Source organism: Gobio gobio (genome assembly GCF_949357685.1).
Source record: "Gobio gobio genome assembly, chromosome: 5".
NCBI classification, from domain to species: Eukaryota; Metazoa; Chordata; class Actinopteri; order Cypriniformes; family Gobionidae; genus Gobio; species Gobio gobio.
In genome coordinates, this window is record NC_137101.1 from 44,043,596 (window position 1) to 44,070,320 (window position 26,725).

Sequence of the window (26,725 nt, forward strand, 5' to 3'; positions counted from 1 at the left end):
ACCCACTAGAGGGGAACGTAATCAGAGACAGGAAATATAACATATAAACCTGAAATTTGGATATTTGACTTAACAGTGACAACATATTTACTGCACACATAGGCAAACTGAGACACACTGAGTGTCAGGATCCCAAAATGTACCCATTCTTCCTGCTGAAGCGTCACGTTTTACTGCCTTTATCCACTTTTGTCTCCTTAAACTCTCGTTTTTTTTGGGTCGACAGCTTATAAAAACTTATTTCTGTTTTTTAGCTTGTTTGCTGTACACTTTGTCACATATCAGCTTTTAGACATTGTTCTGTTTTTTGTTATAAGTCCGAAATTACAAGGATGCAGCCTCACGCAATGCAAAGTCAATGGAGAGCGTTGGATTGTTTTCCCCCCCGGTGTGGGCGTGGCCTAAATACGCTCTGTCTCTATTAGACATGGTGAAGTTATTAATAATATATGATGCCCCTCCCTCAAATTCAGGAGTAGGGCCATTCTTCTGTGAGGGCACAGACTTGAGGACGTATTGTGTGCGCCAATGTCAGTTTGCTCCTCTTCTGAAAAAATGTGGCAGCTTTTCAGTTTAATTGTGTCTGCACACGTTTCATCACTAATGGTGTATGGATGTGCCATTCTGAGAGTAAGGAAAAAAACATCTTAGTAACAACAGCTACTATTATTATGACTATTGCTTTATCTAAATGCAAATATTGAGATGATGTCTAACAGTCAATCAAAAAATATTCTTACTTGCTATGTCAGGGTTTTTAGCTGCTGTTGACAAAGCAAAGAAAATACAACACATTACTGAATACGAGTCAAAAATTGAATATGTCTTAAATTTAAAATGTATTGATTTTAATTAAAGGTCCCGTTTTTCCTGTTTTTTTGAAGCTTTGATTGTGTTTACAGTGTGCAATATAACGTGTTCATGTTTCACGTGTAAAAAAACAGTATTTTTCACACAATTTACTTATCTGTATACCGCTGTTTTCACTGTCCTAAAAACGGCTTGAAAGATTTCCTTATTCTATGAAGTCCCTCCTTCAGAAATACGTAACGAGTTCTGATTGTGCCAGCGGTTCCCGTGTTGTGATTCGACAGCAGCTTAGCGCACGTTTCCCGGAAAGGTCACGCCTCTTACCATAACGGGGAGATGAACGCGCTCAAACTACAGCCCCTGAAGACCAAACAAAGGTGATTTGACTCCGGGATGAAAATAACAGCGTCTGGACGATATGGCGACAAACTCACTCTACAAATGCAACCGAACGCAACACTTCCTCTTCTCCACGAGGGAGAGCAACAAGACCACGCCCCCTTTTTTGCATATTCTTGTGGGCGGAGGTTAGTCAACAAACTGTTCTACTGACGCATTAAAGCAGGATGTACATAGCCTGGGAAAACCCAGACAACTTCCGGCAAATTTAGATTTGCTCTGCAAGTAGTCTGGCAAAGAGTCCATTCAAACCCATTTCTAAACCCCAGAAATCGAGGCACCAATCAGAAACGTTGGGGCGGGCTTTACACGATGACGACAGCGCAGCGACGTTGAAGCAGATTTGCAGCTGCTGTGGAGCATCACTCGTTCGAATCAGCTATCGCGTCTGTTTTAAGCGATTTAAACTTCTCCTTTTCGTTAAAACCCGAGCAAAGAACAACACTCGAAGCCTTTATATCTAAAAAAGATGTTATCGCTGTTTTACCGACTGGATTCGGCAAAAGTCGTGTGGAAAAACGAATGGGTCTTAGCAAGAGTCCTCTGGTAGTGTTAATGTTTTACAAAATATAGTTTTAAGTCCTTTTCAGGAGTGAATGAAGTTGTTTAAAGCTCAAATCTGTGGTTTATTTATAAAGAGAGCGCCTTTTTTAAAATTTGATCTGCCGTTTTCGGAGTTGTGAGCTCCAGTGGTTCAGCGGCGCTCAAACGATTATTGAGCCCGTCGAGAGGCGCCTTTCCTCGGCCAGTCCTTCTGCCGTCTGCCGCTGGCTCTGATGCAAGGCCGGACTTACCATTGGGCTTGACTGGGCTGAAGCCCATGGGCCCCGCCCAATAGGGGGCCCCGCCCTTTTACGTTTGATTTTTTTCAATAATATGTCGGTCATTTAATTTTTAATTTAAAGTTTGTTGATTGGTCTGGTATTGTTACCTGGCCCTGCCCTGCAATGAAAAATGTAATTTAATTAGCTAAATTAAATGTCAGTCATCTTGAGGTTTCCTGATTGGTTATTGGTAGTTACGTAGTGCCTCGTTTACTGCCGTTGAACAAACGGTATCAGGGTGGCGCGCTTAAAAGAAAATTAAAGAATCAAAGACAGAAACGCAAAAAGGAAGTTCTCAGTAAAATGAAAAGGATTACTGGATTTTTTACACCCATGACACCACAACTTGATGTGCAAGCGGAGAATACAGAGGACAACATTTCGAACCCGCTGGAAGAAACGGTTGGAGACGATTTGAATTCACGAGCAGGGCAGCCCATCAATGAATCATCATCTCTTCAGTCAGAAACAGCGACCGAACAATGTCCAACTACAGATTCTTTATCCACTGATCCTGCTCGCTGGGGTAAAATTTATGAAAACGTGCGTGCTTATTGGGCGCGAAAAGGTCCGGAATCCGTTCAAAATAAGGATGCTAATGTCAAGGCTTCTGAACGCCACTACAAACATCAGAAGAGACTGTTTTCTAAAACTCATTTCAAACGCAAGCATTTGAATGGTGAGTACTTGCCCAGAGAATGGTTGCTCTACTCACCATCCACCGGTTGTGTATTTTGTTTTGCTTGCCGCCTTTTTGGCGAGGGTGCCGGTCAATCCCTTTTTGAGTCTGGCTATATGTGATGTAGTAGACATACTGTAGGTCAAAGTCAGCCTAACACTGCCTATATGTATATGGAGATGTATATAATCTATACAATATGTCAGCACTTACCAGTTTAAAAAACTTAACAGTTTTTTTAAAAGATTTATACACTCATAGATTTAGCTATTTATATGTAATACAAATGATTTGTTATGATTGCAACCTTAAAAGGTATTTGTTTTTCAATATGGTTTCCAGGTAAATAAGTGTTTTATTCTCATTCTGACCAAGATATTTGTGCATTGCAATAAACACATGATCACTTTGAACTTTTTTAATCATTATTTATTTATTGGAAAACTTTTTCAAGCTTCAATCAGTGGTCATATAAATAAATTATCAGTTTTTTTTGTTTTGTTTTTTACATGTAACACTGTATACTGTACCAGTCACCTTTTGAAATTAGCTTTGCACTTCAAATAACGATTGGATCGATTATATTGTTACGCCACCAGATGGCGACAAATTACTTTTAAAAAACATTTGTCATTGAATCGTTCATTCAGGAGATTCGTTCAAAGATGCTGCTTCATCTATGAAACAATTGTATTTGATTTAGGAATTGAATCATTCATTCAAACCCAAGTTTTTTAAAATAACTAATTCAGATTAATTAAACATTTTTATAGACTTCAGCAATTAACATAAATTATGTTATTTTGTTTAGTTGTTTGTTCAGAATCGTGATCTCTATTTTTATTCTCAGTTTATCCAGAATTGTGTTGCTCTAATACATAGCTTGTGTATCATTTTGTTCTATTTAAAGTAATGTATAGAAGGTAGGGCCCGAAAGTGACTCAAGCCCAGGGGCCCCCACCACCCTAAGTCCTGCCCTGCTCTGATGTCTCTGTAGTGGTTAAACCGTCTCGTCTTGTGTAGATCTAACGGCTGATCTTTGCTCTCATTAATCTATAATTTGTTCCTAGACAGATCGTTTTATCTGAGGGCAAAGTGAAGTTTCATAACTTTATATTTTTAAGATATTAAACTTAACCGTTAGTCTCCTGGCGCTGACTTTGACTGAATTGCTTTATTTATTGTATAGCTTCTTATACCTTTTACTTATACTTTTATATTTGCTATTGATGATCACACATAAACTGACATTTAACAAAAAGAGACTGGGTTGTGTTTTGTGTCATATTTAATTTATTACAGTGATAATCATAGCCTATATTATGTGTGTGTGTGTTTTTTTAATGTAAACGAAACGAGGCTGGGTTTTTTATATTTCGTTTTGTTATAAACATGCATTGAAGATAATATGCATTGCGTGCACTACATATACAAATATATACTGAGTGATGCTGTCGAGCATAGTAGGCGGACTAGTTTCCTCCCGTCCTCGGGAGTTCGTTCTCCGGAGTCAAACTTGGTAAGTCACGGACGCAAGTCAGAAGTTCGCGTACGAAATATGTCATAAAACACCACTGCCTCATTTCATAAAAAAATAAAAATTAAACATAATAATAGCCACACGAATGTGGTTCAGGCAACGCGTAGCTAGGCCTACATTGGTTATCTTATATATTTATAATAAAACGAAGTATAAAACACCCTGCCTCTTTTTGTTTACATTTTAAAAATAATATATTAAACATTAATATGTGGTTTAGGTAAGGTGACCAGATTTCTGAAATGGAAACCGGGGACATTTCCTATTTGAGAACACAAGTACAGACAAGAACGCATATTGAGAAACGGCCAGAGTCTCAGATGTTTCTCCGTCGCTCTGCATACGTCATCTCCCTCATCGCTCTGATTGGTTTTAGGTCTATCCAATTGCGCCGAGAGGCATTTGAGCGTCGTCCGTTGGTGACGCCCCTTTGGAAATGATTTGTCTATGAAGCTTTGCCAGACCATAACTCAGTTACTACTGAGAATGGTCTGGTTTTAACCAGGCTAGGATGTACAGGGATGTAGTCCAAACCGGCCGTTCGCTATAGGCTTTGAAAGGGAACTTCTGTTAAATAAAATATCTTGCTTGGCATTGAACTTTGAGCTTTATAATTTTACAGGTATTATTTATGCTCTAACAGCAACATTACACACTAACTAAAGTTTGAAAAATGGGATCACGAAGAACAGGACCTTTAAAGATGATATTATGAATTTTCATTTTGAATTAAATTACTTCTAACATTTCCTCTTTTCCCCTAAATGTTTTATTTTCATTGTAAAAGTTAATGATTGATTAATCAAAAGGAAAAAGACTCATGAACCATATTTTACATGTATTTATTATTATTATCATTATTATCATTATTAGTAGTAGTAGTATCAGCAGCAGCAGTAGATTAATGTAACTATAGTTCTCTCAGCATGTGTATGAGAGACGGAGCTAGTGGCTGATATAGATTTTTTTGTCGTTAAAAATCACCCTGTGAAAAATGATCTGTCCCCTCTGACTATTTGGGTTAGGGTAGGGTATATATTGTATTTTTTATTTATTTATTTATTATTATTTTCTTCATATTGTTAAATTGATATTTGTAGTGAGATTATACATTTTAATAGTCATTTAAATAAATTGGCTAGGTAAAAGTACTTACCTCAGGAAAATGTTGTCCACTTGTCCAGTCTGAATGTAGTCGGTCTATGCATGCCCAGGTCACGGACACTGCTTTATGTACCATCAGGTTCTATCGCGGGCCTTGCATGCGAGTAATAATTTAAGTCTTAACAATTGAAAAATAAATTTAAATATTTATTTAAAATAATATGTTTAAAATGTACCTTTATATCATCATGCCTTGTTATATTTCCCAGCAGGCATGTACTGGCCATCGGGACTACCGGGAGATTCCCGGTGGGCCGCACGGTCTATGTGGGCCGGTGCGTTATGCATTTTGTTTTTAAATCATTGTTAATCCTAAATATATTCATAAGTACAGTGGCAAGAAAAAGTATGTGAACCGCTGAAAATGGGAATAATTTTAACTAAATAAGAGAGATCATACAAAATGCATGTTATTTTTTATTTAGTGCTGTCCTGAATAAGATATTTTACATAAATTTTTTTTTACATATAGTCCACAAGACAACAAGAAAAATAGAAAAAAAATATTATTTTGTTTAAATATATATATATATTTAATTTAGTACTGCCCTCCAGAAGCAACAGAAGATAATTCCTGGAAGACAAATTAAGCACAATTTACCTTTATTTTCAAATTCAATAAGTTTTCAATAACAAAAAAACAGCCATGGATCATCCAGGGAACGACACACAGCACTGAGAATCAATGGTTCATAAACTTTTGATCGGGGTCATTTTTAATAAATTCAGCTATTTTTTTGTCTTGTGGACTATATGTAAACATTTTTATGTAAAATATCTTATTCAGGACAGTACTAAATAAAAAATAACAAGAATTTAGTATGATCCCTCTTATTTAGACAAAATTATTCCCATTTTCACAGATTCTGCAAGCGGTTCACATACTTTTTCTTGCCACTGTATATTGTTGTCACGTTTGGTAAACGTGTGGTGAAAGCAGACGAAGAAGATAAATGTGAAAAGGCTTTAGCCTAGTCCACACATACACAGGTATTTTCATTTTTATTTTATTTTTTAAGTTTTTCCCTCCGTTTAAAAAAAAAAAAGTTTGTCCACATGAAAATGCAAAACACGCTATGAAACGCTGTCAAAACCATTGTATACAAATATATACTAAGTACAAATAAGGATGATTGGATGAACACAGGTATGGCAAACAAGGGAATTGATGAGTAACCATAGTAACAAACAAGATTGAAATGAGTGACCTAGGAGACTAATGAGAACACAGCAGACAGAGTGAAAATGAAACTAAAATGAGCACAAGATGTGACAATTGTTACTGTGCGTTCACACCGCCGCCGGCGAGAGCGTCAAAGTGGCCGGAAGTCATTCATTTTCAATGGGAGCCCGGCGGCGAGCTCCGGCGAGAGCGGCGCGGCGCGTTTTGGACGATTTGGGCGTCGAGGAAAGTTGAAATCAGGTCAACTTTATGGTAATGAGCTATGACGCGGTTCGGCGGCAACCAATGGGAATGTAGAAGTGCTCCGCTTGAGAGGATTCCAGAACGCAGTGCTGTAAACTTTGGTTCCGACCACATTAGTTCCCAAGCAAAATAGAGGAGAGGTTGATCACTGCTGGTGCGGCGGGTTTGATAAGAAGACGTGCAACATTATTCATACATCACACAAATGGCTTTTAATTGGTTTATTTCGTTAGCAAACATGTAACTATAATTGTTAAGTTCTTTCCATCGATCTGCTTCTTTTAACTTTCACATTTAAATGATTTCATGAGGTTATATTATACGGTTATACCCTACCTGTGGTTAGTCTGCACAAACGCTTATCAACATGATTGTTTGCTTTGCAGCCCCTTTAAATGCCGTTTTAAAAAAGACCAAGCATTCGATCTACGTCAGAGCGGCAGCGCTTCCGCAAATCTTTCTACAGCGTCGATGGCAGAGCGGCCAAAGCGAAGTTTGACGCTCTCGCCGGCGGCGGTGTGAACGCGAAGTTAGGTGTGTTAGACATCGGCTGCGGCTGGATGCAACCGATCTGCGAGAGTAGCCGTGTGCAGTCGGACACTTTCTGATTCCCGCAGTGACGCTCACGCTGTGTTTGCATACTTTATCACAGCTGAAGTGAAATAAATGCAATATTTGTCAATACACAGATGTTTCAGAGACATTATTGGCATGTCATACTTTAGGCACTGTTTGTACAAGAATAAAGCTTAACAAGCCTACACTATCAATGAAGTGGGGTCTACGTTTTTTATGGCAACAAAGCCGCTAAAATGCAGTCATGCGCAAATGAGCTTCTCTACTACTAATTGTGAAATTGATTTCTTTATATTTGCTATCAGTATTCTCCACACTGCAAAATCCTTATGTGTTTATTGAACTATGTGTGGACCTATGTAAATACGAGACAAATCGTCATTTTGCTTGTAAATACGGTAAGATTCCGTATTTCACGGGACGGGTGGCAACCCTAGCTGTTGAGTGTCGTCCAACAATTACTGTCAACATCCTCGAACCTGAGTCGTGGAAGTGTCGAGAGAGAAGTTGTAAAGTAATGCTCCATATTTGTTCTATATGGACACATCATAGTTTCAGCTGTGGCGGAAAATTAATTTACTTGGTGTGACGTAGTTTCTGGTTTTGTGTGAAAAAGGATAATTGACTGTTTTTGCTCTATTCGCTAATGAAAATTTTGCCCATCTCCTAGCAACACATACCAGTGCTTCATTACTGAATGAATCAACGTTTTTGCATAAATTGACTGTCAATGGCTGTGTTTGAAATCACCCCAATAAATTCACTATTCCACTAAAATAGTCCACTTAACCCATTTAGGGTCGAAGATCGCAGACTGCCCATTATGTTGTTCAACATTCACTGCACATTAAAATATCACACTCTTACTTTATCTGGACAAACTGAATATCATTACAAAGATTAAAGACTCCAGCTTTGATATTTGACCACTGTTTATAATAACCCTTACAAAAACATTTATTTCTTGTGTGCTATTAGTATACTTCTTATAAACTAAAAAATAAGACAGTATACTTTCAGTGTACTTTTTCTGTAGCTTCTCAGAAATATACTTCATGTATTTCTGCAAAATATACTTCAAATTGCACTCAAGTATAATTGACATATACTGACAGAAAAGTCCAAGTATATTTGGCCTATACTTGTACTCAGTGTTATGATCTAGATATACTTAATCGTATAATTTAGTATTCTAAGTATGCTGTTGTAGTGTGTTTACTCTTTTGATTGAGCAGCCTATTAAATATAGTTTTGCATACAGTCTTATAAACTTACATTGTTTGAAAATATTGATTTATAAAGAGAGCAGATTTGTTCCTAGTCCACTGGTGGTTGTATAGGATCAATGAATGAAATTAATGAATAAGTCCACTTAGTGTACATAGAAATTTACTTCAAATCTCTTACTCTTTCCCCACCTTTGATTTAATTTTCCAGCTATTCATGTTTTTACTGTTATATGGTAGAGGGCGCTAGTACGCATCTTCTGAAAGTGTACAGAATACTGATCAAAATACAGGAGAAAGAAGCTGAAACAAGTGATAGAAGATTGCTCACGCAAATGTAAATCAACGCAATCATCAAACATTAAACAGCAAAACTGCCTAATGTTTTTAACTGCCTGAATTAAATGTTAAACCCATGAAGAGGAAACGACTGTGAAGCTTTGGATGTGTTGATGGAGTCGATCTACTCTGTTCAGGACCTTTGTTCGGGAGGGCGAGGGTCATGCCAGCCTCACCATCACAACACCAGACACTGGGCAGCTGGGCAGAGCAAGGGACTGGAAGCTACTCGCAGACTTGGAAAAGAAACTATGCTTCCCAGCCGAGATCGCAGTTACCAACCAGCGACCAGACCTTGTTCGGTGGTCAGCCTCACTTAAGCTTGTCTACATCATCGAGCTCACTGTGCCCTGGGAGGGTGACGTGGAGGAGGCTTACGAACGGAAAAGGCTGAGGTACGCTGAACTTGCAGCCAATGCGCAACAACAAGGCTGGAAAGCGAACGTACGCCCAGTGGAAGTAGGCTGCAAAGGGTCAGTAGACACCTCAACATCCAGGCTACTCAAGGAGATGGGAGTGCGAGGGAAGGCCCATCGGCAGGCAGTCAAAGACCTCTCCAGGGCTGCTAAAAAGGGGAGCCAGTGGCTGTGGATGAAAAGAAAGGACTCCATCTGGGCCTTCAAGTGAGTTGATGGCACCTAGGGAGTGAACCTGGGACGCTGAGATTCACTGCTGAACCCTCTGGAGGTGTCGTGGGTCCATCAGCGAAACACCGAAGAAGAAGAGCGCCCACTTGATAACCCGAAGTGTGCCATCCCTCATTTGACCATCCCATCTGTGCCTCAAGTACGCATTTATTGAGGGATATCAACATCTAGTCCTATACAACAGACCTGTGTTTTGATCATCGTTCTGAATCTGATCCGGACAAAGACAAAAGACAAAAATGTCCCCGGTGGAGCAGAATTATGACTTGGGAATAGAGAATTGCTGGCCATTAAGCTAGCCCTGGAAGAGGGGAGACACTGGCTGGAGGGAGCTCACCATCCATTTGAGGTGATCACAGATCATAGGAATCTGGAATACCTCTGTGATGCTAAAAGACTGAACCCTCGCCAAGCCCGCTGGACCCTCTTTTTCACACTATTCCAGTTCACGGTTTCCTATTGTCCTGGATCCAAGAACTGCAAAGCAGACGCTTTATCCCGTCTTTATCTGCCAGATCCTGAGAATCCCGACCCAGAACCTGTTCTCCCTCCAGCCATGATCGTGAGTCCTATACAATGGTCCACCGACCAACGCATTGCCCAAGACAATCACACTGAACCTGCTCCCCCGGGAGGTCCTGAGGAGCTTCTCTACGTTCCTCTGGCCCATCGTCAGCCCCTCATGGACGTGCACACGTCTCCGGGCTCTGGACACCCAGGCAGCAACTGAACCCTCTCGCTCCTACATCAGCACTATTGGTGGCACTCCATGCCTCAGGACGTCTCCCACTATGTGAAGGGTTGCTCAGTTTTTACCGTGGCTTAACACCCCTAGGAGGCTCCCCGAAGGTAAACTGGTCCCATTACTGATTCCTCAGTGGCCATGGACACACCTGGGGATATTCTTCATGACGGACTTACCACCTTCTAACAACTACACCTGTGTTCTGGTAATCGTGGACCGATTTTTGGTTGGACCTCGCCAGGCTCCAGGAAGTAGGGATGGCTGACACGAAACTGACGTTTCGATGCTGTGTCGAGATCCCGAAGCGCAGATGTTTTGAAACACTGCTCCGAACTGTGATTCAAAACAGCCATATCACGTGACTATGGCTAAATGAAGCTTTGGCGTGTATTACAAGATTTTCATCAGGTGGTGCCGGTCGAAACTGCGTTTGATTGAAAGGGGCAGGAACAAACCACACAGTCACACATATGTATGAACCTAATTCCCCACAAAGTTTAAAAGTGAAGTTAATGCATCTTCACCTCGTGGGTTTTTGTGAGAGAGAGATTTTGTGATAGCAGTGATATAAGTGAGATTTATAGTGTGCTTTGGTTAATATAGATCATATAGGCTAAGTTAGATAGTGACAGATAGCACATCATAAGTTAGAGATATAGAATTATATAGATATAGATTCATAGGTGATATATAGATTTATATATTAATAGCCTGCAAGAAGGTCTGCACTCCAGATGTGGGGGGTATGAGTCCTTCAGAGCCTTGGCACTTGCTACACTGCTGGACCCAAGATTCAAAAATGAGGCTTTTGGAAATCCTGCCAAAGCCCAGGAGGCTGAAAAGAACCTCACACTGGAGTGCGCTTCGCTGGTGTGTTCAAACACAGCAACTCCTGGTGAGCAGTTTCAGTCTTCATCTAACTTTATGGAGATAGATCATCTGAATAATTATGTAACTTATACTTCATATATGCTGTCAGTTTATGGTTTGTAACTAATTGTTGTTTTAATTTTCATTCAGAGCCACAAATGTCAACATCAGGCCCATCATCATCATCAACACCAGCAGAAACCCAGGAGTTTATGGGAACTGTTTGATAGTCGTATCCGTGAAACCCAGACGATACACAGTGCTACAGCTGATTCAACAGTAGAAGTGAAAAAGTACCTCAAAGATGCGTTTTTGCCCAGAACACATGATCCATTAATTTATTGGAAATTGGTAATTTTCCCTCATTTGTATGTACTTGCTAAAAAATATTTGTGCATGCCACAACAAGTGTCCCTTGTGAGAGGATTTTTTCAAAGGCTGGAGAAATTATATGTAAAAAACGACTAAGTCCTTCAACAGCAGAGCAATTCATATTTTTGAATAAAAATTATGTAAGTGACACATTGAGGCTTTATTTATTTTATTAATCTTCATTTTTCATGACCAGGCTACAGGTAACAAAACCAAGATCATATAGTTGTCAGACAGATGATAAAAACTAATATATATATATATATATTTTTTTTTACATGGATCATTGTCAAGGTTATTTCAGATCAACACATGCAAGTGTTAGAGCATTGATAGAGTGGAAGAAGTTACTAAATTTCTTAGGTCAGTTGCAAAATGAATATCTTGACGATCAAGCTTTTATCATTTTATCAACTCCCTGTCATCATTTAACTCCAATACATCATTTCAGGGGGAGGGATTATACAGCAGGGGAGGAGACATTCAAACAAAGGAATGCAAACGTTGTATAGGTAAAAGGACACACCTCAGACATAACGGTGTGACCCGTCCTAATTCAATCAGCATAACAGTGTCATTCAAATGCATAGATGCTAATCCAATCACTCAGGCAGTATTGCTCTAAACGTGTCATGGTAAATAGTCAGGAAGTGCATAAAGACAAAATACTTAATGTCTCAAACACTTACACGGCCTGACGTAATCTCCTTAGAATTTCCTCAAGTTTACTTCAAAATGTAAAACACAAATATAGATAATGTTTTCAGTTATATTCTATTACATTGGAACCTAGATATAACAATGTATACATTTGTAATCTTCAAGTAGTTAACATGAACTAATAATGAACTGCACTTATAAAGCATTTATTTATCTTTGTTAATGTTGATTTCAACATTTACTAATACTTTATTCAAATCTTGTTAACATTAGTTAGCACTGTGAACTAACATGAACAACTGTAACAAAGATAAATAAATACAGTAACAAATGTATTACTCATGGTTAGTTCATGTTAGGTAATACATTAACTAATGTTAACTAATGAAACCTTATTTTAAAGTGTTAACATAAAAATTGCAATTCGTTAATTTTACAACAAATAACAATTTCATTGAATGATACATTTTAATAAAAGTTCATTTTGATAGTAATAATAAAAATGATTTATGTATCACTACAATAAGAACTGAATGACACTTATTTTCCTCAACACAGAGTTTGAGAAAAGCACAGACACACACTGATCTGACGATATGAGGATTCATTACACATTTATTCTGATATTTTAGTTCAGCTGTAGTGTTAATGTTATGAAGAGAAAATAATAGACTCTATAACATCTCACTGATACTGATTTATCATGCAGCTCAAAGCATTATGGGTAGAATCTCTCTACAGTCTATTCTGATTCATCAACACATTTTCACTGATCCATAAACCCCAAACCCAGGATAGAGTGGCTGAGTAAATGTGGTCTGGACTGTGTGGATGAGGCTCATTGTGTCAGAGACGCTGTAGAAGGACAGAGTTCCTGCACTGTGATCCACATACACTCCTATTCTACGGCTGATGGGCTCTACAGGGAGATCAGTCTGTATGTCATTGTTTATGAATGAGTATCTGGAGGAAGAGCAGTACAAACTCCAGGACTGATCATTATACCCAAACTCACACTCTTTATCCCGTTCCTTCCTGCTGATGCTCTTATATGACACTGATATAAACACATATCCACTCCACTCAATCTCCCAGTAACAGCGTCTACACACACCCTCTCTACACAACACCTGCTGACACACATCAAATCTGTCTGGATGATCAGGATACGGCTGGAGCTCTGTGTCAGTGTTAGTAATCACTCTGTTTCTCTCAGACAGACGGAGGCGTTTATTCACTGTATTCAGATCTAGAGTGAACTGCTGGGAGTCTGATGGAGAGAAAACACATCAGAATCAGGAATCTTTCTGATCTTTTAATGTAGCTGAACTCTTCATGTTCAAAATATCAACAGTGTCTCAGTACAGTTTACCAGATATCCTGTGCAAATCATCATTTACATGATCAACTCTAAAACTCTTCTGTCATGTTTTCTTTCACCTTCTACAGGAAGAACATGAACAGACTCAGTGAGTTTTTCTGCTTGTTTTCTTAGTGACTTACATTGTAGGAAGTCGTTCCTGGTCCTGGGAACACTGTTGGTGAAAGTGACTGTGAAAATCAACAGACATGAATCAACAGACAGTGTGATTATCATGTCAAGAGACAATGATCCCTGCATCTGTTCCTGAGACATTTCGAATATGATCTTCTACATTATATGAGATGATGGAGTCATTTCTGAGAGCAGATGAATCTCCAGGACTTTACCTCTGTCAGAGATCTTCTTCAGCTTCTCTTTGCAGAAATCTTCCAGTTTGTCTCTCAGCTGACGGACAGATTCTCTCACGCCATCAAAAGAGGAGAGAGAACTGAAGGGATTGTCATTGACGTCTGTAGATTCAGGGGGAGCTGAGAGAGACGGGAAACTCTACAGAAAACAGAAATCACAAAGCTCATCACCTCCACACTTCAGCCAATAACCTGCACTACTGTCAGATTTGTGCAGCTCTTGTTGATGTTTAGTTACTCTCCTCAATCCAGCACTTTCACAGCATCAGCTTCTTTCTTCTCATATTCATAATATCATGATAGACGATGATAGATATATACGTTCTAACGTTTGACACTTGTGAACTTTCTTGTAAAGCACTTGGATGATCAAACATCTGCCAATAACATAAATGTAACTGTTAGGGCAGTCATTCATTGATGCACTCAACCTGTCTTAAACTCGCTGTGGTGATGCATCTTAAATAACGAAACCTTGATCCTTCTTCTCTTTCCAACTTTCATCCTATTTCTAATTGACCTTTTATCTCAAAGATCCTTGAGAGAGTTGCACTGACTCAATTACAATCTTATTTGGCTGTGAATTCTCTTCATGAAACATTTCAATCTGGTTTTAAAGCTTTACACGGTACTGAATCTGTCCTTTTAAGAGTTTCAAGCGATATTTTCACAGAAACTGATTCTGGGAAATCTATGGCTTTAGTTTTATTAGATCTGAGTGCTGCATTTGATTTGGTCGACCACTTTGGCTTCCATTTTTAACAAATACGGAGTATCCTTTCATCTATACGCTGTTGATACTCAGATCTATTTTCCCTTAAAACATAACAAAAAAAATTGTTTACAACCGCTGTTGGCCTATATAAAAGTACTCAAGCTTTGGCCCTCAAGAAATTTTCTAAATTTAAATAAAAATAAAACTGAAATAATTATATTTGGACCTAAGGAAAACTGTGTGTTTGATGTTGATCATGGTTCTCTTGCTCCACATGAAACTCAATGCGTTAGAAATCTAGGCGTTCTGTTTGATCACAACCTAAAATTTGATAAACAGATCAGTACTGTTGTAAAATCATGCTTTATTTCCATCTTCGCCAGCTCTCTAAAGTGAAACCGTTGTTATCCCAGAGCAACTTCCAAACAGTTATTCAGGGTTTTGTAACAACACGTTTAGATTATTGTAAATCCCTTTATTATGGTGTCTCTCAGTCTTCTCTCTCCCGTCAATAACTAGTGAAAAAAACACAGCTGCTAGACTCCTCACTGGGACCCGCAAGAAGGAGCCAGTAACTCCTATATTATCTGCACTCCACTGGCTACCTGTCAAATATAGAATTGATTTTAAAATATATGTTAAATAATATTAATATATTAAAATCTATATGTTTACAAATCCCTCAACAATTTGGCCCCTTAGTACCTTAGAACCTGACTTATCTGCTCCGTCTGTATATTCCATCTAGAACTGTCTACTCATCGTGCCTAGATCTCGACTTAAAAAACGCGGCGATTGCGCTTTTGTGACTGCAGGTCCAAAATTTTGGAACAGTTTACCTCTTCATATCAGATTAGCTCCCTCTCTTACCTCCTTTAAATCTGCTCTAAAGACCTATTTTTTCTCTCAGGCTTTCAATACTCCTTGATCGTAGGTTCGGTTATTGTTTTATTATTTTTGTGTGTTCATTGAGTTTGGTACTTTTATTTTCTCTCTGTCTTTTAGTTTGATTATTTTATGTACAGCACTTTGGTGAGCCTTGGTTGTTTTTAAATGTGCTTTATAAATAAATATTGTATTGTACTGTATTGTATCAATGGCATCACATGGCAAGATTGAGTAGATTTGATCAGGAAAAGCAGTTTAAAGGCAAAGAGTAGATGATCACGGTGATCACCATTATTTATCACTTTTGAGCAGTTAGTGGCTCTGAAATTCACAAGGACTCTTAGGACACTATCCCAAGGTCAGGTTTTGTGGTGGTAAAGTTTTGAACTATTGCTGTCTGGAAGCTCAATATATCTTTCAGAAAAATGTTTCCTATGATATTTCCAGAGCTGAAATGCATTTGTAAATGCGTCAACAGAAGATGGTCAGATGAGAGTCTGACTGATGATTATATAATAACCGAACACACAGATCAACACTTCAGTCAACAGCTCATTCTGTTCTCATGAAATGTTTCTCTGAGTCTCTTGTTCTTCTTGATCTCTATTACCTGCAGGAAATGGATGTGATCCTGTGTGTGTGAAAGCTGCTCCAGCTCAGCGCCTCTCCTCCTCAGATCATTGATCTCCTGCTCCAGTTGCTCCAGTCGTCCTTCAGCTCGACTCACTGCAGTCTTTTCCTGATCTCTGATCCGCGGTGTGGCCTCAGAGCGACTTCTCTCAATGGAGTGGATGAGCTCAGTGAAGATCCTCTCACTGTCCTCCACTGCTGTCTGTGCTGAGCGCTGTTAGGACACACATCACAATCACACAGTGGCTTCAGTGAGTCCTGACTGAGATTCTCAAACTTCTCTTCTTCTCCAGACTCACCTTATGAGACTCCACAGCCTTTGTCAGCTGCTGAAGATCTTTCTCTCTCTGCTGGACTCTCTGCTGGAACAACCTCTGTGTCTCCTTCAGCTGGAGCTAAAGCACAAACCAATGGAAGGAGAAACATCACATTGCAGTATCAGTGAAGTGGTGTGACTGAGGGGTTAAAGATCTTGCATGGTAAGATTATAGGTTCATTCATAAGTGCCAGCATTATTTCATCAATGCCTAGTTATATAGGGAGAGTTCACCCAGAAATATAAATTATTTCATTGTTTACTCATTCTCATGTCTTTCCAAACTTGTATGATTTTATTTTTCACAAACACAAGATATTCTGAAGAATGTCTCTGTTTCTAGATCCCAAATCATCCAGCTTATTGGTGCATTACCGCCCCTTCTGCTCTGGAGGGATCAGATAATAGGTTTACAGACTAATTCACCCACTCACCCTCCTTCTCCCCCACACACATCTCATCCCTATCCTACTATATATTAATTAATAACATTAATACTTTTTAACCCTCCTCAATTCTACTTTGCCTCATATCCTATTAAAAACCCCAGTTTCTCTTAAGAAATTCATTAGAGTTCTTGTCTGTGCCCTATGATCTGTGCTCAATTACTCTTTTAATGTGATGTTCCGCACCCCTATATCCATCAGTTTAGTTCTCATCACCTCTCTCTGATCTCCATGCCTACTGCATCTCAGAACTACATGCTCTACTGGCTCCTCTTCCTGACATCCCTCACACATTCCATTATGATGTTTCCCTATCAACTTAAGTGTTTTATTTAATAAACAATGTCACAATCTTAACCTAGATATCACAATTGTTTTCTCTCCTATTTCCACTTCCAACCCTTGTATTTTTAACATCCCTTTGAATTTGATATAAGTGTCTCCCTTTCCCTTCTCTATCCCATCTTTCTTGCCACTTTTGATTTATTTTCTCCCATATCACACTTTTAACCTCTGATTTGCTAAAACGTACTTGCATTTCTAAGTTTCCTTTAATGCCCTTTTTACTAATGTGCCTTTTCATTTCCCCTTATCCCGACATGTCCTGGAACCCATAAATTTGACCTGTCTTACTTGAATTACTATTCTCGTTACTGACTGCAATACTTCAAATAGTATATATTGACGCCTTTTTGAATAGAATGACCTTAGACTTGCTAAAACTGAAGATGAATCTGAGCATACCAAAACTTTGTCCTGCCCCATCTTTTCCACCCATCTTAATGCAATTAACATTGCCAGCATTTCCACTATATAAACCCGTAATTTGTTAGATGTTCTTCTATTAATTCCTACTCCTTTATCTGGTATTACTACCCCCAATCCTGTTGCTTCTGTCTCTGGATTCTTAGCACCATCTGTATAAATATGGATATAATCATTATAATCAAATGGTGAAACGTACACAATGACATCTAACCTCACTGGTTCATGCATGTCACGTGACTAAACATGACACCATATTTGATTTTTCTTATCCCTTCAGAAGACATAGATTAGCCTTCTGAAGTGAAGACCCCGATCGTAGCATCCCTCTACCTCCCCATCGCCATTTATGGTAAAGCGTGTCAATCAGAGCAAACTGTGATTTTCGGAAGGCGGGTTTTAAAGAAACTGAAACTAAAGCAGTATTCAGACAGAGAGTGAAAACAGACATTAAATTATATAAATGTATCCTAGTAGACCACATAAACAAAATAATTAACTTGTAAATTAGCATAATTGGACCCTTTAAGTTCATACCTGTTTCTCTGTCATCTGAGCTTCAGCTGATACAGTGTCGTGGTTTTTATGTTCATCCATCACACACAGCACACATATACACGTCTCATCAGTGCGGCAGAAAACCTCAAGGATCTTGTCGTGTTTCTGGCAGATCATCTCCTGCAGTCGTCCAGTGGCTTCAGTCAGATTGTGTCTCTTTCTTTTAAAGAAACTCTCATGTTGTTCAAGGTGATTCTCACAGTAAGAGTTCAGACACACCAGACAGGATTTGACGGCTTTGTGTTTTCTTCCAGTACAGACGTCACACTGCACATCTCCAGCTCCAGCGTAACAGTCAGCAGGAAGTTCAGTCTTCTTCAGTTTCTTCACCACTTCAGCCAGAATGGTGTTTTTAGTTAAAGCAGGTCTTGGACTGAAGGTCTGTTTGCACTGAGGGCAGCTGTAGACTCTCACATGATCCTCCTGATCCCAGCAGCCTGTAATACACCTCTTACAGTAACTGTGTCCACAGGGAATGGTCACTGGATCCTTCAGGAGCTCCAGACACGCTGGACACTTGACCTCATCCTGAGAAATACTTGCTCCTGCCATTTTACTGCATGATTACAGAGACACAAACACACAACAGCTCAACCACACTTCAGTTTCTCTTACTCTGAACGCACGTTTCCTGTTTCTGTTTTTGAGTGATGAGTGCAAAACAGGCATGTCTGTAAAGCAGTCTTTTGTGATCCAGTACAAAATAAATTGTGCCCAAAATGTTTACAAGGCAAGAAAAAATAAAATAATCTATCTGTAACCCTCTTTGTTGGTGTGCTCCCCCAAATGTCTCTGTGTTGTGTGATGTGCTGGTTGTATGAGGGGGACACCAAGACCGTAGTTGTGATCTGCACGGATCTGGATCCAGCTTTTGAAATAATAGACGGGAAACACTGCATGTTGCCTCAGGTCATGCTCGTGATGACATGTACCAAGTTTGGTTTGAATACAATAAAGTGTTGCTGAGATATAGCCTTATGTGTATTTTTGCAACCGCTACGTTCTCCCATTTTTCGAAAACGATTTGACGAATCAACTTGAATTCTAGGGCTGGGTATCGATTCAGATGTTCCGATTCGATTCGATTTCCAATTCTCGATTCAATTTTCGATTCTCGATTCAATTTCGATTCTTGATTCAACTCAAGGAATATAGATTTGATACAAATACTATATTTATAAAAAAAGAACAGTGAACAAGTTTACAAGTGGCTAATTAAAAAAATTAAGAGCCACAAACCTGTATATTAAACTCTTTTTATTTTAGGTACACTTGTGTACATTAAAACAGAACCCATCTCTATATTTCAAATGCATTCAATTATGTTAAATACAATACAATTGTGTTTTTATGGATATTTTGATACATTTATTCTAAAACAAAAAGGATATTGGATGATTTTCAGCAATTTTCATTAAAGGACAAGCTTTTCTTGCGATTTAGCCGACCGTCATTCAGACTCTGTCCGTTTTTATGAAGGCTTTTTCCTCCAGGTGCGTCTGTGCTTTGATTCGTGCCCCAGATGATGCATTATATTTCGTCACTATCTCTGTTATTTGCGTGCCTTTCTTAGATGCGATTGCCATACGATTTTATCTTTCCAACAAGCATGTATGCGATACCGGGCAGGATCGACTGGAAACCCCCGGGACAGAGAACCGGGGCGGATCGAACGAGACCAGTTGAAACTTTAACCGGCTATATCTCGGAAACACGCCGGCCAAACCGTCTGTAATTCGGGTCGATCGTAGTGCCTGATGAGGCCTTTCGAGGATCGAGATCCTAACCGGGAATGGGTGCTATCTTTGCGGGGCGCGCCGCTCGGTCATCTCTCCGCCGGGGGATGAGACGGAGCCCCCGGCGTCCGAGCCTCCTTCTGCACCACTTGTTACTTTTCATACACGAGAAGCGCGTTCCTGGACACAAGAAGTTGCCGTGGTAATTAACAATACCTTAACGTGCTGACTTATGTGGAATAACTTTTATTTGAGGAAATCTGTTTATAATATAGGCTAAGCTATTAGGTTTGAATTATTGGTCCTGCGCTGTCTATTGACTCTATTGACTGTTGATTTATAATTTGTGAGGCGCCATTTAAGCACTGAATGAAGGAATGACAGGCGCACCTCTCGCTCCTTTGTAACATCGCGCAAGGTCAATAAGAGGGTGACATCTAGTGGAGAAGACTTGTAATTAGATTTACGTTAATTTTATGTTCAAATTTTATGAAATAAATATGGGAAAAAAATTGATTCTTGGCCTTTGAGAATCGACTTTGAATCGTCCACATTTTAAAAAACGATTAATCGAAAAATCTAATTTTTTTTTTGCCCAGCCCTATTGAATTCTATAACTTTATGTTGGCACCGACGAAGATGATCTGGCTCATTTTTTGTGCAAATTGGACGAACTGTCAAGGACGAGTTTGCAAAAGTAGGTTTCTGGGAAATTTAAAAATGGCGGGAAATGTATAATGACGGAATAGGGTGTGATCAAATCAGCATGAGCTCAGGAATCAGAGGAAAAATTATTTTGCTTGGTGTATTTAATGTTGGGACTGTCTTCTATCAGAATGTCAAATCGTTACAACTTTCCCGCAAACGGTTCTATGGGCTGCCATAGACTTCAGTGGCGGAAGAATAATAATATGGGAACGGTTTCAATAGGTGCCTCCTGGGGCCAAGCGCAACAGAAGCAAACAAGAAAGCTAGCAGCAGACCAACTGAAAAAATGAGTGAAGACATGTGAAGACAATTTTAAGCAAAAATTTTAAAACCCCACATTAAAACAATGAGTTGTATAGAGCCAGTGTCATATTTTGTTTAATTATAGCGCCACCAAGAAGCTCAATCCTACCATTTTTTGTATGTGTCCTCGGAGTGAGCCCATACATGTGTGTGTCAATTATGGTGAAAATATCTCATTTCATTTTGGAGTTATAGACATTTATATGAAAAAAACATGTAAAAAATGACTGACACCTGACTTTGATTGGATTTTACTACCCCTTACTATCAATACTTTGACATTTGGGCTCACGAAGAGTGACTATCGACCTATGTTTCCGAACTTCTGACGCTGGTTTCGTCTCGTTCGGACTAGCGGTTTCGAAGATATCAGCTAATGTTTTATAAGCGCTAAATTACCACGCTGCACAAACCATATGCCGAAACCTGGCAAGTCTGGTATCTTTGGACTCGGCAAGGATTCAGGAGACAAAAAAAATGTAGTCTCATTAAAAATAAGTCAACCACACCCAAAAGCGTTTGAAAAAAAAAAAAGATCCACTAGGTGGCGCTGTTTCGAAACTTCTCAGGCTCCTTCAGGGCATCGTACTGATGACCCATACCGAGTTTCATAACAATCCGTTCATGTGTTCATAAAATACAGCATTTTAGCACATAATTCAAAATGGCCGACAGCCAAAATGGTCGATATGGTAAAATTGGATGTCAGTCAACTCTGCATGACGCCCCAAAACTATTGAGACCACATTTATGATTTCTGGTCAAATGGTTCCAAAGTTATAAGCAAAAAGAGGCATTTTTTGTATCTCCGGACCAGTAGGTGGCGCTGCGCCGAAACACTGCATGTTGACCCCAAATTTGGTCCATTTACAATTGATGAACATCTCCACAATTCTGCCAAATTTCATAATTTTCTTACTTATGGTTTTGAAGTTAAAGACATTTAAATAAAAATAAAAAACGTGAAAAATGACTGACACCTGACTTCGATTGGATTTTACTACCCCTTACTATCAATATTTTGACCTTTGGGCTCACGACCGTGACTATCAACCTGTTTCCGAACTTCTGACGCTAGTTTCGTCTCGATCGGACTAGCGATTTAGAAGTGTCAGCTAATGTTTTATAAGCGCTTAATTACAACGCTGCACAAACCATATGCCGAAACATGGCAAGTCTGGTATCGTTGGACTCGGCAAGGATTCAGGAGCCAAAATAAGTTATAAGCATTTGGGGGAAAAAAACAATCCACTAGGTGGCGCCGTTTCGAAACTTCTCAGGCTCCTTCAGGGCATTGTGCTAATGACCCATACCGAGTTTCGTAACAATGCGTTCATGTGTTCATAAAATACAGCATTTTATCACATAATTAAAAATGGCCGACAGCCAAAATGGCCGATATGGTAAAATTGGATATCAGTCGACTCGACATGACGTCCCGACATAGTTGCACGTGAGTTTACGATTTGTTAAAGCAGATCGTGTTGTGTGACATAATCAGTGGCACACCTTTTGTACGCATCAGGACAAATAATTTTTGAGAAGTAAAATTAGTATTCCTATTTTAAAAAGTGAACTACTGTACTCCCTGTGGTGTCTGAAATCTGCCAAACGCAACAAAGGTATTTATTCCTATTTTTATGTAATGCTGGGATAGATAGCACATTTTAACATTTGCTGATTGTAATAAATGTATATTGATGTGATGTTAGTAGTTAGTAGTGTATTTTCAGTGTTAAAGGTATAACAATTACAGTTGTTTTGAATGAATGTGGTTTTGTTTAATGGGTTGACCTATTGTGTATTTTTGGTTTATTTATTGTCTTTTCTTTTAAGAGTTCTGTCCTGTGCTATTGATAACTGTTTTCCATACCTTTAGGTTTTGTTTATTTAAAATTCTATGGTTTTGCAAAATATTGCACAATCAGTTTTTTTGTTTTCTTATTGTTTTGTTGTGGTGTATAGGAAATTTGTATTTTTGGGGGGGTTGATTGTATTTATTTATTTAATTTTGTAGGTGCTTCTTTTGAAGTGTTACGTCACCCTCTAGTTACTGCTACCTTGTATAAGTTTGGCTAGCTTTTGTGTGAAAACAAATGAGAGAATACATGTATTTAAATAAAAATATGCTTTGTTTGTAATTTTGCCTTAAAGGGGCACTTCAACGCTGGGAAGATGAATGTGAATTTAAACTGTGTCATTTATGTAGTAGAAATGTTAAATTATTTTGGAATTTGGTGCCTTCTAGACTGAGAAAAGACAGAAAATATATTATTGTCTCATGTGGATGAAAGAAAAACTCCCAGAATGCACTTGCTTCACTACCCTACGAGGCCACTCCCTACACCATGCCCAGCGTTGTTTGGATCTTCATAATAATACAATAATTTTGTTCAGTTAGAGAATAAACACTACAATTAAAAACTGAACGTGTCTTTTCAATAAAGTGTGAGTGAGCCGAACGAAAGTCACAGGACAAACGCTGATTTTTATTCAGCAGGAGAGCAAAGTAAGATCTGAGCAGAGCTGAGGTAAGCGCGACATTCATTCTCAGCGCGTGTTCAGTCTGCCGCATTTTCTGATTGCATATGGAAAGCTAAACTTTCATAGGAATTCATTGAAAAGTTGAAACACTCACTTTTCTCTGCACTCCTCTGGTTATGAATGCCAGAGGCCGAGCCGAGTGCATTTATATTCTGAGAGTGAGATCTCTCCCCTGTGGGCGGGTTGAAAACATGCGGAACAGCTCCCTCTACTGACTGTAGTTTTTAGCCTCTGGCCAAAAAATCCTCCGATGGATGTATTTTTTTCATAAATAAAATGCATAATTCTCTCGTCTCAGGGGGACATGAGGGGGGAAAGTACCATAATTCAAATATACTACGGGGTTTCTACTGATATAAAGCTTAATGCTAAATCACTGAAGTTAACATTTAAGTATATTCATTGAATTGAATAGCCGTGCTGGGAAACCTTCAGGTGATCTGGGATCTCCTACCCAAATAAAATTGGAGTGCTGTAGTGAAGAGCAGTTTAAAACAAAAACAAGCATCCCTTAGCCCCATTACAGATCCCTTACAAAAGGAAAATTTATTTACCAATATATTACTTGAAATATATTATAATATATTGTTAATATATTGATGGTACATATATACAATAAATGTAATATATTGCAGTATATTGCAAAATATACAAATGATTGCCGCTTTCAATATATTGCAATATATTGGAAAATATAAATATTAAATCCCATATATGGGAATATATCGCCTAATGTATTACATGATATTTTCCAATATACTGAAATATATTTTTGTTTCGTAAGGGATGTAAGTTATATACAAAATACAAATAATAAAACTCCAAAATACACAAATAAACCTTGAACACAATACACTACATAGAAACATAAACCCCACCCTGTGAAATTTACAACACATTAAAAAATATCAGAAATACAAGATCATCCATCGAAAATAACTGCACATACAGTATATGCTAGTAAACATCTTTAACGATAATATATTTCTCTAACTAACATGGATGGACAAAATAATCATATAAATTCTATTTAGATAACAGAGAACAGAGATAACCCTTCTTACCTTGTCACGAGGAAAGAGAATTGTGAACAAACAATAGCTCCACCCATGCAAAGCAGGGCTCAGGTACAAAATGAAACACTCATAAAACACTGATATATCTATCTATATTTACACAGAGCTTGGCTGAAAAACGTCCTCACAGGGAAAAAAAAAAAACCTTTTTAAACCATTCTTAGCAACACCACATTTGTACTCAATCCTACTCAAGCCACCCTGAATGTTGCACTTTCAGTGTATAAAGTGGAAGCTTAAATTAGCTCAAAGTAAGTGTTGGATGTAATTACCTTGACAAATTATACTTTGTAATGTCTGAAGAATGACAGACAAGGGAGGCTCTGTTTCCGAACTTTTAATCAGAAAGAAGATGAACACACTGTCACACACAAGCACACCCATCTAACTCTTCCGCATTTGTTTCCGCCCCTCTGAACTCCCTTTGTTAACCCTATCACTGCCGGTGCAAAACAAAACAGCAATTTCACAACTATGAAGAGTCTGTGCGCTACAACATCATTAAAAATATCTAAGACTCAAGCTTCAATTTTAATCTCCGTTTTACTCTCCAAATCGTATAGGGACGGTAATTTGTTAATGTGTCAGGATTTGTGAATATGAAAATCTGTATATCTGTATGATGCCTGTGGATGTGGCTTTTTCAGCAGGAAGCATCTATTTACTGCGGTGCAACATTCAAATGGACACAACATAGAGAGAAAGTGCAAAAAAATCCTTAGCATTGAGCCCTGAAATATATTCCCAAAAAAAACACACAAAAAAACACGGATTTGCGTGTAGTAACTTTCGTGGTAAAAATAAAAAAATTCAATGGAGAAGGTGACGAACCTAAACAGGCAAAAATTAGTTATTTTTCTTAAAAGCAACAATCCGGAGAAACAACTCAAACAAAGCCAGCCTCTATTGTGTTGTAAATAGTTGTGTGATGTATAAATAAATGTTGTTTATATTTATTTACCAAATGTATTTATTTATTGTCTATGGCAACACCACGTATCCGTAACACTCCCGCTCCGCGACACTAGTAGTTTTGGGAGGTCTACCACCCCCCCAGGAAAAATCCCCCAAAACCCCCCACCCCCCAAAGCTGTAAACATAGGGGAAACACTGGGTACTTTACACTCATGTAGCATTTTGTAGTTTAGGTACTTTTCACTCATTAGTAGGGTTAAGTGACTTTTGACATCAAGTCATGATGCAAATGTCCCCTTTGGTATGGAAGTACCTTAGGGCCATGGAAAAAAATGTATCTTAAGACACAAGTGAGATCCCATTTTGTATCTTATATATATATACGCCCATTTTTTTAAAATGGCTGCTGACCATACTTGAGAGGCCATACCCATATCTTTGCTTCTGTTATAGCTATAATGACAAATTTGGTATCAACGTGTACATTTTTGGGGTCAAGGAGTCCAATAAAATAGGTTCCAAGACTAAAAAACAATAATGTTGTCCTTACCTTGACAATTGGAGGTGAAGTATGCAATTTTTCATTAAAAAACGCATGCCAAACACACAGTCCATTCACAACTTAATAATAATTTAATAAATAACAACGTAAAGGGTTAGTTCACTCAAAAATGAAAATTATGTAATTAATTACTCACCCTCATGTCGTTCGACACCTGTTTAAGATGAGAATAACAAACAAAAAGAAAAATAAATCCACATTAAATCTCTCTTAGTTCAGTAGTTCAGTCACTGGCCAGAGAGTGATTACAGAATTCAACAGCAAGTTTCTAATTATAGTATAAATGGAAACAACAATTGAGAAAAAAAAAAGAAAGTTAAACTTCAAAATTAAAGGGCATCACAAACATGTTAAATTAATTTTAGACTTTTTTTTAAATGAGAAAATTTAGTAATTTTAAACCCAATTTAAGTTTGATGAATATAACATTTTCCCAATGACAAAAACAAATCAATAATATAGAGGCCTATTTTTCTTTTGGAAAAGTCATATTCATTTGAATGAAGTAAAACAGATTTAAGACGAGGTTTCAGTTCATTTTAAAGGGTTAGTTCA

At 38.3% G+C, this 26,725-nt stretch overlaps 2 protein-coding genes across 2 annotated transcripts in view; both read right to left on the bottom strand.

The window, feature by feature from the left end:
• Positions 1-26,725, bottom strand: part of LOC307126529 (uncharacterized protein) — a 1,210,917-nt gene that overhangs the window by 367,630 nt on the left and 816,562 nt on the right. The gene's annotated exons all lie outside the window — the stretch shown is intronic.
• On the bottom strand, positions 12,871-25,039 carry LOC307126528 (tripartite motif-containing protein 16-like). Its single transcript, XM_079817091.1, has 7 exons — positions 24,966-25,039; positions 18,306-18,882; positions 16,541-16,636; positions 16,222-16,455; positions 13,988-14,147; positions 13,781-13,828; positions 12,871-13,547 (listed from the first exon to the last, which is right to left on the bottom strand). The coding sequence occupies exons 2-7, from the start codon at positions 18,876-18,878 to the stop codon at positions 13,033-13,035; spliced, it is 1,626 nt and encodes a 541-aa protein (XP_079673217.1). The 5' UTR covers positions 18,879-18,882; positions 24,966-25,039; the 3' UTR covers positions 12,871-13,032.

Bases quoted from the DNA above. Each gene is read 5' to 3' on its own strand.
- LOC307126528 (XM_079817091.1), bottom strand. From the start codon at position 18,878: ATGGCAGGAGCAAGTATTTCTCAGGATGAGGTCAAGTGTCCAGCGTGT. The intron at 16,637-18,305 runs GTATGAACTTAA...TTTGTGCTTTAG, and splicing joins CTCAGATGACAGAGAAACAG to CTCCAGCTGAAGGAGACACA. The intron at 16,456-16,540 runs GTGAGTCTGGAG...GTGTCCTAACAG, and splicing joins AGGCTGTGGAGTCTCATAAG to CGCTCAGCACAGACAGCAGT.